Source organism: Orbicella franksi, chromosome 2, assembly GCF_964199315.1.
Source record: "Orbicella franksi chromosome 2, jaOrbFran1.1, whole genome shotgun sequence".
NCBI lineage: Eukaryota > Metazoa > Cnidaria > Anthozoa > Scleractinia > Merulinidae > Orbicella > Orbicella franksi.
Window position 1 is genome coordinate 39,485,124 of NC_138146.1, and position 12,323 is coordinate 39,497,446.

The following is a 12,323-nucleotide window of genomic DNA, read 5'->3' on the forward strand; positions in this document are numbered from 1 at the left end:
AAACAAATTTACTATAACTTTATATATCCTTCAGTATATCATATGCCATTTTAGCTTGGGGGACTCAAAGACCTATATACAAAAAGTACAGACCAAGCAAAACCATGCCATTGGATTAATGTTTTTTGCAAGAACTTTCGTTTGCCGTACTCGTACCAGTTGCAAACATTCGAGTCCATTCATTTAGTAGCCTGCAGTGCAGGCGTCTTATTGGGGCGAGTTAGCGTTAAGAGGCCCTGCGCCTAAGAAACGACCGATGATTTCCGGCTAAAAAATAAAATCGGCCGATTTTTATCTCCCAAGTAGAGGTTACCGAATACTATTTAAAAATGAATTTGTTTTGTTTCAGTTTCGCTTTAAACCAAAAATATCGAGCCGCAAACTTTTCCCGTCTGATAGCAGCAAAATCAGGCCGAAAATAAGGCCCCGCAAAATACTGTTCAGAAATTACTATCGCAACGTAGAAAACTACACAGTGTAGAAAACTACACAGTGTTGAAGAAAAAGGCCTTTTAATGCAATATCATTCGATAAACATAAAAAAACTGCCGAAGCGATTAAAAAAATAAAGTTTCAAATGTTGCATACTAAATTAGATGGAGCGTTGGAGCTGATTTTAAAATAATTATTTCTCAAAAATTCAACGCTTTTGAAAGCAATCACAGTGATGAATTAGACATTGGAGGGATACAAATCACGTTTCTGGAAAAACATTTTTCGGCCAAAGTATATTGACCTTGTACAAGGCGTTCAAAGTTACCGTGTTTACCGTTATCCTGCTACTTCGGCGAAACACTTCTCTTTTGCCAATACGGCCGTGGATGGCGTGTTAAACGCCACGTTAAACCTTGCTAGGCATTCAAAGACCATCCTGAGTAGAAGGACGTAGAATTGAAAGAGACAGGAAGATGAAAAATACGCAGAAAAAGAAAATAACTCGAAATTACCATCTGCTAACGGAAGTTGAATCTGGAAAATGTCGTCGCGACAGCGGCCATTGACGTCATTTGTACAAATAGCGGCGGAATCCAAACGAATGCACAAATAGGGAAACAATTTTTCCCGGCCAGAAAACGTTTAGTGGAACAATGTTATGTTATTTTTCTCAAATGATGGTCACTGAAAAAGAAATACTTCCCCAACCGCCACACCGTTTTGGCCGCAGCGTGATCTGAGTTATGGGGTCACGACTGGATCCCTAGCCGCTGACCGCCCGAAGGACATTGCAGACTCGTTTTCCCACGCTCTTGCGACTTGACGTGACAAATGACGTCAATGGCCGCTGTCACACGACGACATTTTCCAGATTCAACTTTCGTTAGCAGATGGTAATTTCGAGTTATTTTCTTTTTCTGCGTATTTTTCATCTTCCTTTCTCTTTCAATTCTACATCCTTCTACTCAGGATGGTCTTTGAATGCCTAGCAAGGTTTAAAGTGGCGTTCATAAATATCAAGCTTTTCCCAAAGCCAGTGGGTAGCACTGCCAACAGATCTTTTCCGGATACCAGTGTTGAAATTGCGTGTTTTTACTCCGTTCGTAATTCGCGAGACATTCCAAGTTCACATAAACGCTTGAGAGATTCCTCGAGAGCGGAATCGAAACTAACAACATCACTTTCGAAAGAGTTCGCCATGTTTCTTACCCGCACGAACGAAACGAAACTGACTGACAGACAATTGACAGGCAGGGTCAAGCCGCACCAATCAGAAACTCCGTTCGTGGGCGAACGGAGTTTCCTAAAAGAACAATGACCTCGGACAGCCGAGATTTTCTTCCCTCCACCCCCTCCCCTATCCTTCCTCTTGCCTATCATTTACCCCCTTGGTAAAACTTTCTTTCTCTCCCCAGTCTTCCACTGCATGAAAAATTCAAGATGGCGGCTAAACTTTTTACGATGTGAGCGCTCGCTCGAAAAAATCTCGCCTGCTCTGCAGGCTATTCATTTAGTGGCCTACGTTGAATTTTTTCATAACTTTAAGTGCTTTAAGTATATAATTTCTCTCAAGGTAAATTATGGTTTCTCATAATTCAGATAATACCGAACTAAATATAGACTACGAGTAGTCCCTCTTTCCCTTAGTCCGTCGTGCGTGACGCGAAAGAAAACGCCATCCCCCTTTTTTTCTTTGTTTAGCGTCGTCCGACCGACCCAGATTTTCGCGTTTTCAAAAAAAAAAAAGTTACACAGAAGGCAATGAAGGCAATGACACATTGTTTCAAACAATTGTCACTTTAATCTGAAACATAAGCAATTTTTTGCCTTACAGATTTTTAGTTTTTCCCTGTTCTCGTTTAATTTTAACAACGACGTCGACTTTTTCCTTCCTCCATTGCCGCGATGTTGACTTTGTTGTAACCACACCTTGTTGTTTCCAGGCTCCACGGATATCATGCTGAGGAACCGGGCCTCGTAGCTCCAGACTCCTTTTCCAATTTTATTTTTGTTTTTTGTCCTTTTCCGACCGACCGACCCAAAATCAGAAAACGCATTCGACAAGAAACGAAAAAAAAAGGGGATGGCCAAACCGCGAAAATAAAATGGCCGTGCGAAATCCTGGGTCGAGGAGCGCGCGAAAGGATTTCGCGCGGCTATTTTTTTTCTCTGAGTTTTCTTTCGCGTCACGCACGACAGACTAGGCGAAAGAGGGACTACTCGTAGTCTAAACTAAATAAGACTAAGGGAGCAAACTGTTTAAAGTATCGAAGAGTGATCTTTTTGACGCGCTTAAGGAGTTTGTTTTTGTGACCTAGGCGAGAACATTTGGAACATGAGTAATATGCTCTTGCTTAGCTTACGGCTCATGTTTTAAATTTTCTCACCTATGAAGGTGAGTAACACAAGAAATAAATAACAAGAGAATTATACATGAGAAAATAAAGCAAGCCATAATCGTACAGCGGGGGCAACTGTAGTGTCAACTATTGTTAGTAATAAATTTATTAACATGTCTTTCGTTCAAGTTCCATTACGCAAAGTAATTGGGGACACCTATCTAAAAATATTATTAGATACAAAATCTAATCTAAAGGAAATCTATCTAAAGATATTATTAAATAGACAATCCAAAATATATAAGTCCCCCCAGTCTTTTTGCAGTATTTACCACTTATCTAGTTCTCAAGAGAGACAGGATCTTTCCGAGACTTCAGAGGGACTGACACGTACATATATTACAAAAAGCCGATGATATCTGACCACGATTTGGGAAAAATTAAAATTTGAAGTAAGCACCCAGGTGCTAACATGAATTCGAGGATTTTCGTAAATTATTATTTGGGGAATGATAAGAACGACAAAATCTGAATAAAAGAAACATTTTAAATCAGTTGCAATCACAAGTAGCTGTCATGCTTCCCAAAATCGAGTAACGATTACGCTACTTGAAAAGAAAGATAAAGACAAAAGACTTCTAAAAAACTGGCGCCCAAACTTGCTGATAAACATGGACGTCAAAATTGCAGCTAAAGCAACGGCAAAGAGGTTGGAATCAATTTCACCCTTCCTTGTTCATCACAGCCAAAATGCGATTATAAAAGGAAGATCAATATTTGACGCGATTTGAACAATCGATATTGCTTTAGAATACGCAAAGAGAAACAACAGACCAATCATAATCATAATCATAATCATAATCATAATCATAATCATAATCATAATCATAATCATAATCATAATCATAATCTTAGAATTGAATCTGGGCGACACTATACTCCTAAATTACCTGAAACTCTTAGAATTTGTCAGTACTGCTGTTCTAACCAAATTGAGAATGAAATGCATTTCTTATTTCATTGTGACCGGTACAATAATATTAGACAACAAGTCACAAATGGCATCATCAAGAAATATCCAAAATTTGATTCCTTTAATAACACAGAGAAAACAATATTTCTATTTAACAATGCTGATACTTTTATTTGTAAAAAACGAGGCTACTTTACATATGAAACACTACAAATAAGAGAACTTTGTAACCCTAGAACTTAAAATGAAGTATCTTGTAACTAACTATGTTTATTTTTCTTTCTGGTTGCTGTTGTAATTTGTTTCGTTTTTGAATTTTTTTTTTATTTAGCGATTCTGCATTTAGGTAACACCATCTATATAGGAATACCAATAAATTGTTGTTGAGAAACAACAGACCCGGAATTCTGGTAGCAGGTGATTTTGAGAAGGCTTCTGATTCCCTTAACCGAACTTTCCAAGTCAAAGCTTTGCAAAAGTTTAATTTCGGCACATACTTTGTGCAATGGATCCAGACCCTTTTTTTTACAAATCTATCAAGTTGCGTGTTAAGGGGGTATGGTACCCTAAAATATGGCGATGTTCATGAAAAATTCAATTTCTTGGAAATACAAGACTTAAGACCCTTGCGGACTTGTCAAAAACATTTTGAAACGATCTTGCCGAATTTCCTTCCAGATGAGTGTGAAATTTAAGGAAAGTACACAGTGGTATAAGTTTTTTCACGTGGCAACGGCCATAGCAACGACTGTTTACTATAGGAACGTGACCAAAAATATAGATTATTTTTAACTTATATGAACGAAACTATTTAGACAAAACTTTTAAGACATGCACAACTCGATTGGTATAATTATTTGTGAAAAGCTTTGCCTCGAATTGCCATCACAGGCCCATTCATTTCCCTTATGACAAGGAATATTTTCCACAACTGCGGTAACCTTTTACAAAATAGAACAGCCATTGCACCCCCTCCCCCGAGATCCAATCTGCACCCCCCCCACTATTTGTGGCTCGTTAAATGCTTAATACTTCGTGTAAGAAACTTAAAGTGCATTTTTCTCAAAAGTTTACTCTTGTACCGACTGACTTCGCGCCAACATTTCTACTTTGCAAGGTTTTTAAGTAGAATTTCTGAAACTTGGGCTCATCAAAGACCAATAGTGTCGTGATGATATAAACCAAAAAACTCGTAACATTTTAAGGTCTGTCACATGACATGAGATGATTTGTCCACTGGGTGTGGTAAAAAGTAAGGTTATTTCCAAATAAAGCTGTAAAAAGCACTGAAAATAAGAGTTAACTGTCAAAACTTAGGTTCATATCACAGAACAAAACAGAAACTTGCATGATATGCTTATTTGACAGTCAATTCTTGTTTTGTAAAAGAGCAGGAAGTGTTGGCATCAATACTATAAAACGCTCTTCGAAAGGCTGTGGCTGGTTCCCATACCAACCATTTTGAGTAAAACTCTAGAAATTTAACTTCTCTTCTTGAGTGCAATAGCACACAATTGATCTTTCTTCACCATATTTAAACAAACTTTTTGGTTCATATTGAGGGTACCATACCACCTTCAGCAATGGTTTCGCAACCAATTTTTTCTCTGTCAATCGCGAAGTCAGACAAGGTGACCCGCTTTCACCTTAGTTTACGAGTAGTCCCTCTTTCGCTTAATCCGTCGTGCGTGACGCGAAAGAAAACTGCGAGAAAAAAATGGCCGCTCAAAATCCTGAGGGCGAGGAGCGCGCGAAAGGAGGAGTCCCTCCTTTCGCGCGTTTCTCGCCCCCAGGATTTCGCGTGGCCATTTTTTTTCTCGCGGTTTTCTTTCGCGTCACGCGCGACGTACTAAGCAAAAGAGCGACTATTCGTAGTCTACTTTCACCTCTGCGCTTCATTCTATCTTTGGAAATACTTGCATGAAACTGGACGAAACTGTATCCCTAAATTACCTGAATCTCTTAGGAATTGTTAATACTGCCGCTCTAACCAAATTGAGGACGAAAACCATTTCTTGTTTCAATGTGATCGTTCAATAAAACTATTACGCAACAAATAACAAGTGACATTGTACTAAAATACCCATCATTCCATCTCTCGAACAATACTGATAAAACTCTATTCCTATTTAATAATGTTGCCTGATTTATTTGTGAGAAACTAGGTTATTTCGTACAAGATGAAGCATTGCATATCAGAGAAACTTGTAATCCTATTTAATTTAATGTGATTAGTGATGTTGTTATCTTTAATTTCTTTCTTTTATATATTTTATATATTGTTATTTAAGGTAATGCCATCCATACATTTGGGAATACCAATAAATTGCTTTTGTTGTTGTTGTTGTTGTTACATTAGACAAGAACGCAATATCCATGGCTTAGTAATCAATAATGAGGAAATAAAATCAGCGCTTTTTGATGATGATGTGACATTTTTTCTTAAGAGGTAGGCTTTCTTATTTACACCTATTTGTAATTCTTAAATTCTTGTCAAGGTTTTCCGGTCTTCGTATAAATGATGACGAAACTGAACTATTTGCAATTGGACCGCAAAAATTAACACAAGAATTTTATCATAAAACGTGTACATCGATAAAAATATAAGGAATTTATTTTGATTATCATAAGCCAACAAGAAAGAATTCAAAATTTAATTCTATTCTTTAGTCCATTAAAAAAGCTCTTGATATGTGGAGGTGGCGAGGTCTTACACTACTCGGCAGAATTCAAATCGCTAAAACGTTTACTACCCCCAAATTTATGTAGAAGGCCTCACTAATCTCAGTCTAAGAAGATCTTATTAAAGATGTGGGCAAACTGCTCTATGGTTTTGTCTGGAAAGGGAATGACAACTGCTCTTATTAATGATATAGAGAACTGTGGCCTAAAGATGCTCGATATTCAATCTATGATTTTGTCACAGAGAGTTATTGCATTGAAACGATTTATTAAAGATTACAATAGCCCTTGGAAAGACGTCCTCGAAACTTTCTTAGGTGAGATTGGCGCAAAATCTATTTTCTACCATAATTTTGATTCCCATAAACTTCCTATTTATCTACCGGACTTCTACAAAGAGTATCTCGATGCGTGGTCTGATATAAATGCAACGAACGTTGTTTCTTATGGCGATGTTGTAAACCAAACAATATGGAACAATAAGTTTATCCTTACTCAGAACAAGTCGTGTTATTTAAAACATCTGACCGTCCATGGAATCGTTAAAATAAGATATTTAGTATCTGACAATGGCATGTTTAAACTTTCATGTAATGGACATCGTTAATTCTATTCCTAACGAATGGAGGATTATCATCAAACAAAGTCAGCAGAATATTTGTCCTCCCATGAACGACAAGTTTCAAATTAACATAGAAAGCAATAAGATAAATGTTTTAAAAGTTACATCGAGAATGCTTTACAATGAATATAACGCAAAAAGCAAACGGTGCCTTCCGTTCAAAAGAAAATAAAGTTAAAATATCCAGATCTTTCTCTGGAGTGGAAAGAAAGCTATACTCTCTTCCGTTTACCGTTACACACGATACAAAAATTAGGAAATTTCAATACAAATTGTTAAATAATATTGTGCTTACAAATGATAAATTACTGAGATTTAAAATGTTAGATACTTCACAGTTTGCGCCTTTTGTCAAACAGAAGTCGAGTGCCCTGAGCATTTACTCTTTCATTGTAATGTAACAAAATCACCCTGGCAGTTGCGTTTTTTCCTGGATTTTTGAACAAAGGATAACCTCAACATCTTTAACGCTAGAAAATGTTATCTTTGGAGAATTCAATGTCGTAGGGGACTTTCATATTCTAAACCATATTATTATGGCTCCTGCTAAATATTATATTTATAAATGTAAATCAAATATCATACATCCTCCTCAAAGGGTCGTCATAGCGAAGGTTAAAGCAATTTACCAGATTGAACAGAAAATTGCAGCTACTAGCAATAAATTGGTTAAACCTTATAAAAAGTGCTTCAGTTAATTTAGTCTTTTTGTGATAGTGTATGTAGAAATCTATTTAATAGGCCTCTCTGCTTCCCATTTTTCTTATTTTGTGTGTGTCCGTCCTTTTTTATTTTTTTCCATCCTTATGTAAAATTGTAAAACTAGCATTATAGTAACTTTTTTGCTTGTAACTCTTCTACAAGCTACAAATAAAAAGAATAAAATAAAAAAAGGAGCTGTCATGCGTCTGCTACCACGTCACGTCAACTGATCATAACTTGAAATGAGACCACTTTGACATATTAGCAAGAGAACGTTCAGATACTCACAGTAAGATAAAGGATCTACTCTCTACTCGCTCGAAACTCAACATACATACATGACAGACTATAGTTTTCCGTCACGCTCCTGTTCTTCATCTGAGGTTCACTTACTTACTTAGAATAAAAGGCCGCCAATTCAGTCGGGCTAAAGGTCTTGAAGTTCGTGAATTTATATGTTTGCCCTTTTCTTTTGATTTACGACCTTTGTTTGCTGCAAACGTACTTTCTGAGGGGCACATTCATTTGTGCTGTGTTATAATGAGAGCAAATATATAGACAAAGCAGTGAAGCTAAAAACCACCTAAATGACCATAAATTGGCCTTAAGAAACCTCACGGTAACCGAGGAAACAGATACTTGAAGCGAGGTAGGTTCATCTTTATTCATATTCCTTCGTATTTTTAGGCTCAAGAATATAACCGTTTTTCCCATACAAATCCTTATATTTCGACCGCTGCACAACCTAAGGACATGTATGTACAAGGGAAGCTAATTTACGAGCTTCGGCCTCTTGTGGTATATCTGACGAGTCAACAACAATCCTACATGGCCCCCCAGATCCACATGTTTAAGGTTGGGAAAAATAAAGCCAATTGATCCATTAGTCTGACTTTCCTCATGTCACTAACAAAATTCGTTACAGCTATCGTACTCTTATCGTTTGTTGTGATTTTGAAGTGTTTTAAAAGGCGTCCAAAAATGGGTTTTCGGTCTGTTCTCTTCTTACTACTAGGCAAAAATAAAGCAAAATTTACCAGCAACGCATACACGACAGCCAAGTATTATCCCCTCCGGTTCGAACTTAATTTTTTTAATTGCTCGACTCGCTTAAGTCATTCTTTTAGAATTCATTTGCCAGGTGTGGATTAGGTGGCTAGCCACCCACCTCTTAAAGAAGCAAATAAAAATGGTATCTGACCTAAAACGAAGCCCTATCTCGGTTTTCTTGGGCACTGTTATAAGGCTATTTTTCACATATCTTACAGTTTTACTGATTCGCTATCAGCAATACCAGTTGTGATGTTAACTGACAAACCTAAATATTTTCACAATTGCTTTAAGTATTAGTGCTAGTTGCCATTGTTAAGTTAACGTTGTAATAAACCAGGCTTTGTTCTATAGTTTTATTTAGTGTTGTATCCTTGTATGGCCTAAGTGGCTGGTGGGATGTCAAATATATCTAACTTGGTTTAAAAAAATATGGACTACAACTGTGGCCAAATTACACTAATCTTGTTTAAAATAGTTCCACTTTCCACATCTTTCATGCAAGCCTAGCAGTTTTGTTCCGGGCCCTCCTAGTACTGTTAAGTCACTGACTGGGTATAAAACGAAGCCCTCCACTACCTCCCGCGAAAATGGCCGGAAGGTCCTTTGATAACGGACACGGAGCGCACGATTTCTCAAATCAGGGTTGATATATGTGCAAATGAAAATCGCAAAAATTGATACAGCTCGAAAAACCAGCCTTTCACAATCACAAAAAATAGTTCTCTCTGAAATACAAAAATTCGCCGATCCGCAAAAATTTTGTGCCTCACGGTAGCTAATGGCAACACACAGGGTCGGTGGGTTTCACGTAAATAGGACATACCATGACACTAGTGGACAAATAAACCCAGGGTCTTGAACTAATCCAATTTTCTACGTTTCTCTCCTCTGTCCCAATAACCGCCTTCCCCCCGCAAGCACTCACTTTCACATTGAAATTTCTAGTATAAGAATACAAGAATAATTTCATCCTAAAATCCGCAGAAAAATTGGCCCGGAAACAATAGTGTTACACAACTTGAAATAGGGTGTATTTTATCTTATAAGTTTTAAATTGATAAAAACAGCGCGCGGCGATTTTTTTCCTAAGGGCACCCGCTGTTATCCTTGTTTCGCCATAGTACTAATCGAGTGGAAACCAAACTGGGTGTGAACCTCTAACATGGTACGATTTTATTTTGCTTACACGAATACGAGTTTGACTAGGAAAAAATGACAACCAAATAGTAAATAAGTACAACAATAACAAACGAAGGAAGTTAGACAAATAATAAAGAAAACAATAACCAACACACGACTTACGGAAATTCCACCAGAATGATAAAGTTGGAACAGAACAGATCCTGGATACGTACGCGATGGACAATTTGGTTTATCGGATTTCAATAATGAGACCATTGCTCTTAAATTTGTTTAAGTACGCGCGCGAAAAATGTAGATTATTTGTCCCTTCGGGATATCGTGATTTGAATAGGGAACGAAAACAATGCAAAAAACAACGCATAAGTCAGAAAAAAAAACCGCGCTATCATAAGTAAACAATAAAAAATAGCTCTGTCTCGTTTTCGATGACAAAGCAAAAATTTCATGGTCAAAGTAAGGACTGGAACAAAGAAGTCATTCATTTTTTTAGGCAGAAACCTCGGCTTACAGTAAACTAGCAAACGAAGGGTTATAATATTTTGATGAACCACAAATCTTTTTTGATCATGTCCGCCAGCAGGAATTAAATGAAATCATGCAGAACGGCCTTGAGATTACCTCAATAAACCCATTCTTTTTCAGTCTAACTGAAGTCCACCATGCATACAAACTCTGTGATTCCTTTGGATGGGCATTTCATTTGGACTTACCTTTATTTTTCGCTCGTTTGATTCCGAGAAGAGCTCCTAAAACGATCACCACAGTGAGCAGAACCAAAATAAGAATCGCTCCAATAATTACTGTCCGCTTGTTTACAATCGTGGAAGATTCTTTTCGTTCGCTTTCCTTGAATCCTAACTTTGGAGGCGAGCTTTCCGGATCTTTCTTTAGTGGCTCGAATTCCATTACCTCGTCGTAAACAACGAAAAGACACCGAACTTAAGGCCAGCTGCGTCGACTTAAAATCTTTAATGTTCATCAACTTTTAGCTTTGTGTGTCTATTGTGATTCATAATAACATATACATAACAATTCGTTGATAGATAATGGAATGCCTAAGCAACTGTCTTTTGTATTAGAAGTGTCACACAACTGAGTTTGGATATTGCAATTTTGAAGTTGTTTTGTTTGCTCATACAACGCATAAGTTATATCCAATAAGGTCTGTAAGATATTCCTGTGTCACATTAACTAAAGGATTAGGGTTTCACGCGCTCTTACAATGTATTTAACTCAGTCCACACACATGTAAAAGCGTCTTCTAAAATTTAATACGAAACCCTGTGTTTTCATTTCCGTTGGCATGTTTGTTTGTATTTCCATTTGTATTTTAATTATCATTGAATTGTGTTTGGTCTTAAGTTTCATTTCGTTTCTGTCATTACTTACCGTACCAACTTTCATTTTCACTTTGATTTCGTCTCTTCGCTTTGACTTTTTTGTGATGTCAAAATCGAAATAGGGTGCAAAACGCCATTATTTGTCACGTCAAAATAAAAATAGATCCGCAATGTGTACTTGAGGTCTTATGCTGTGTAGTTTTATTCCATTCAGTTGGAGTGTTGTTTTTAAATGTCATTATCTCGGAGTTGAATTGCTACAAGTGAGAAAGAAGACAAGTCGTTATAAATTTTAAGAGCGTAACCGTGTAAGAACCCACCACTCAAATTTTTGTCTTCACGTTTTGTACACAAGTCAAACTACTTATGCAATGAACGAAAATGGCCATTATTTCGACAAATTGGCGTTCTTTATTTTTTGAGAATTTTTTTTTGTAGGCACCTCGAAAACCACACAAAACCGGAAATTGAAACTCCAAAATTTGGGGCTTACGTTATGCTTGCTTAAAATTCGAACATTTAATGAAACGATTTAATTCTTTCGTTTTAGCCATTATTGCTGACATAGCCTCCAAACAAACAGACTTTGACCTCTTCATGAATGATGACTGTTATCAGCATAATTTACTAACCCTAAGCTACAAATATCTGTATTAAAAGTTGTGGGCACTCATAATTTTGAAGCGCAAAAAATTCGAGAAAGTGGACGGAAATTGAGCATTTTGTGTAGAAGTGACGTAATCTCGCCCGTTAACTGAAATGCGGCGCGGTTTTATTTTTCTCAGCGAACGTTTTGACATTACCTGATTAAATTAATTAAGTTTTAACGTTTGTAGAACTCGATGAGACTTATTTTACACCAAAATATCAGGAAGTCTTTCAAGCCTTGCTTTGCTTTTGCCTTCTACTCCGGCACTGATCACTGATCGTCACCGGCCGTTCCGTCACGCATCACGCATTCTTGGTTGAAGTAGGTGTTGATTTAAAATCTCGTATAACCGTGGAAATGAGCAGCATTATTAAATTATTTTCAT

The 12,323-nt window shown here is 37.1% G+C and overlaps 1 protein-coding gene across 2 annotated transcripts in view; it reads right to left on the bottom strand.

Moving 5' to 3' along the window:
• Window positions 1–10,956, bottom strand: part of LOC145479852 (glutamyl aminopeptidase-like) — a 56,731-nt gene extending 45,775 nt beyond the window's left edge. Inside the window, exon 1 of one of the 2 annotated variants that reach the window (XM_081458316.1) lies at window positions 1–3,571. This exon is cut by the window's left edge and continues 795 nt beyond it. Coding sequence is in view for 1 of the 2 variants with exons in the window: in XM_081458317.1 (XP_081314443.1) it covers window positions 10,660–10,855 (196 nt within the window). In the remaining variant the exon portion in view is untranslated. Of the gene's footprint in view, window positions 3,572–10,659 lie in introns of those variants that run through there. The other variant, XM_081458317.1, reaches the window with a different exon arrangement.
• Window positions 10,957–12,323: the final 1,367 nt, after the last annotated feature.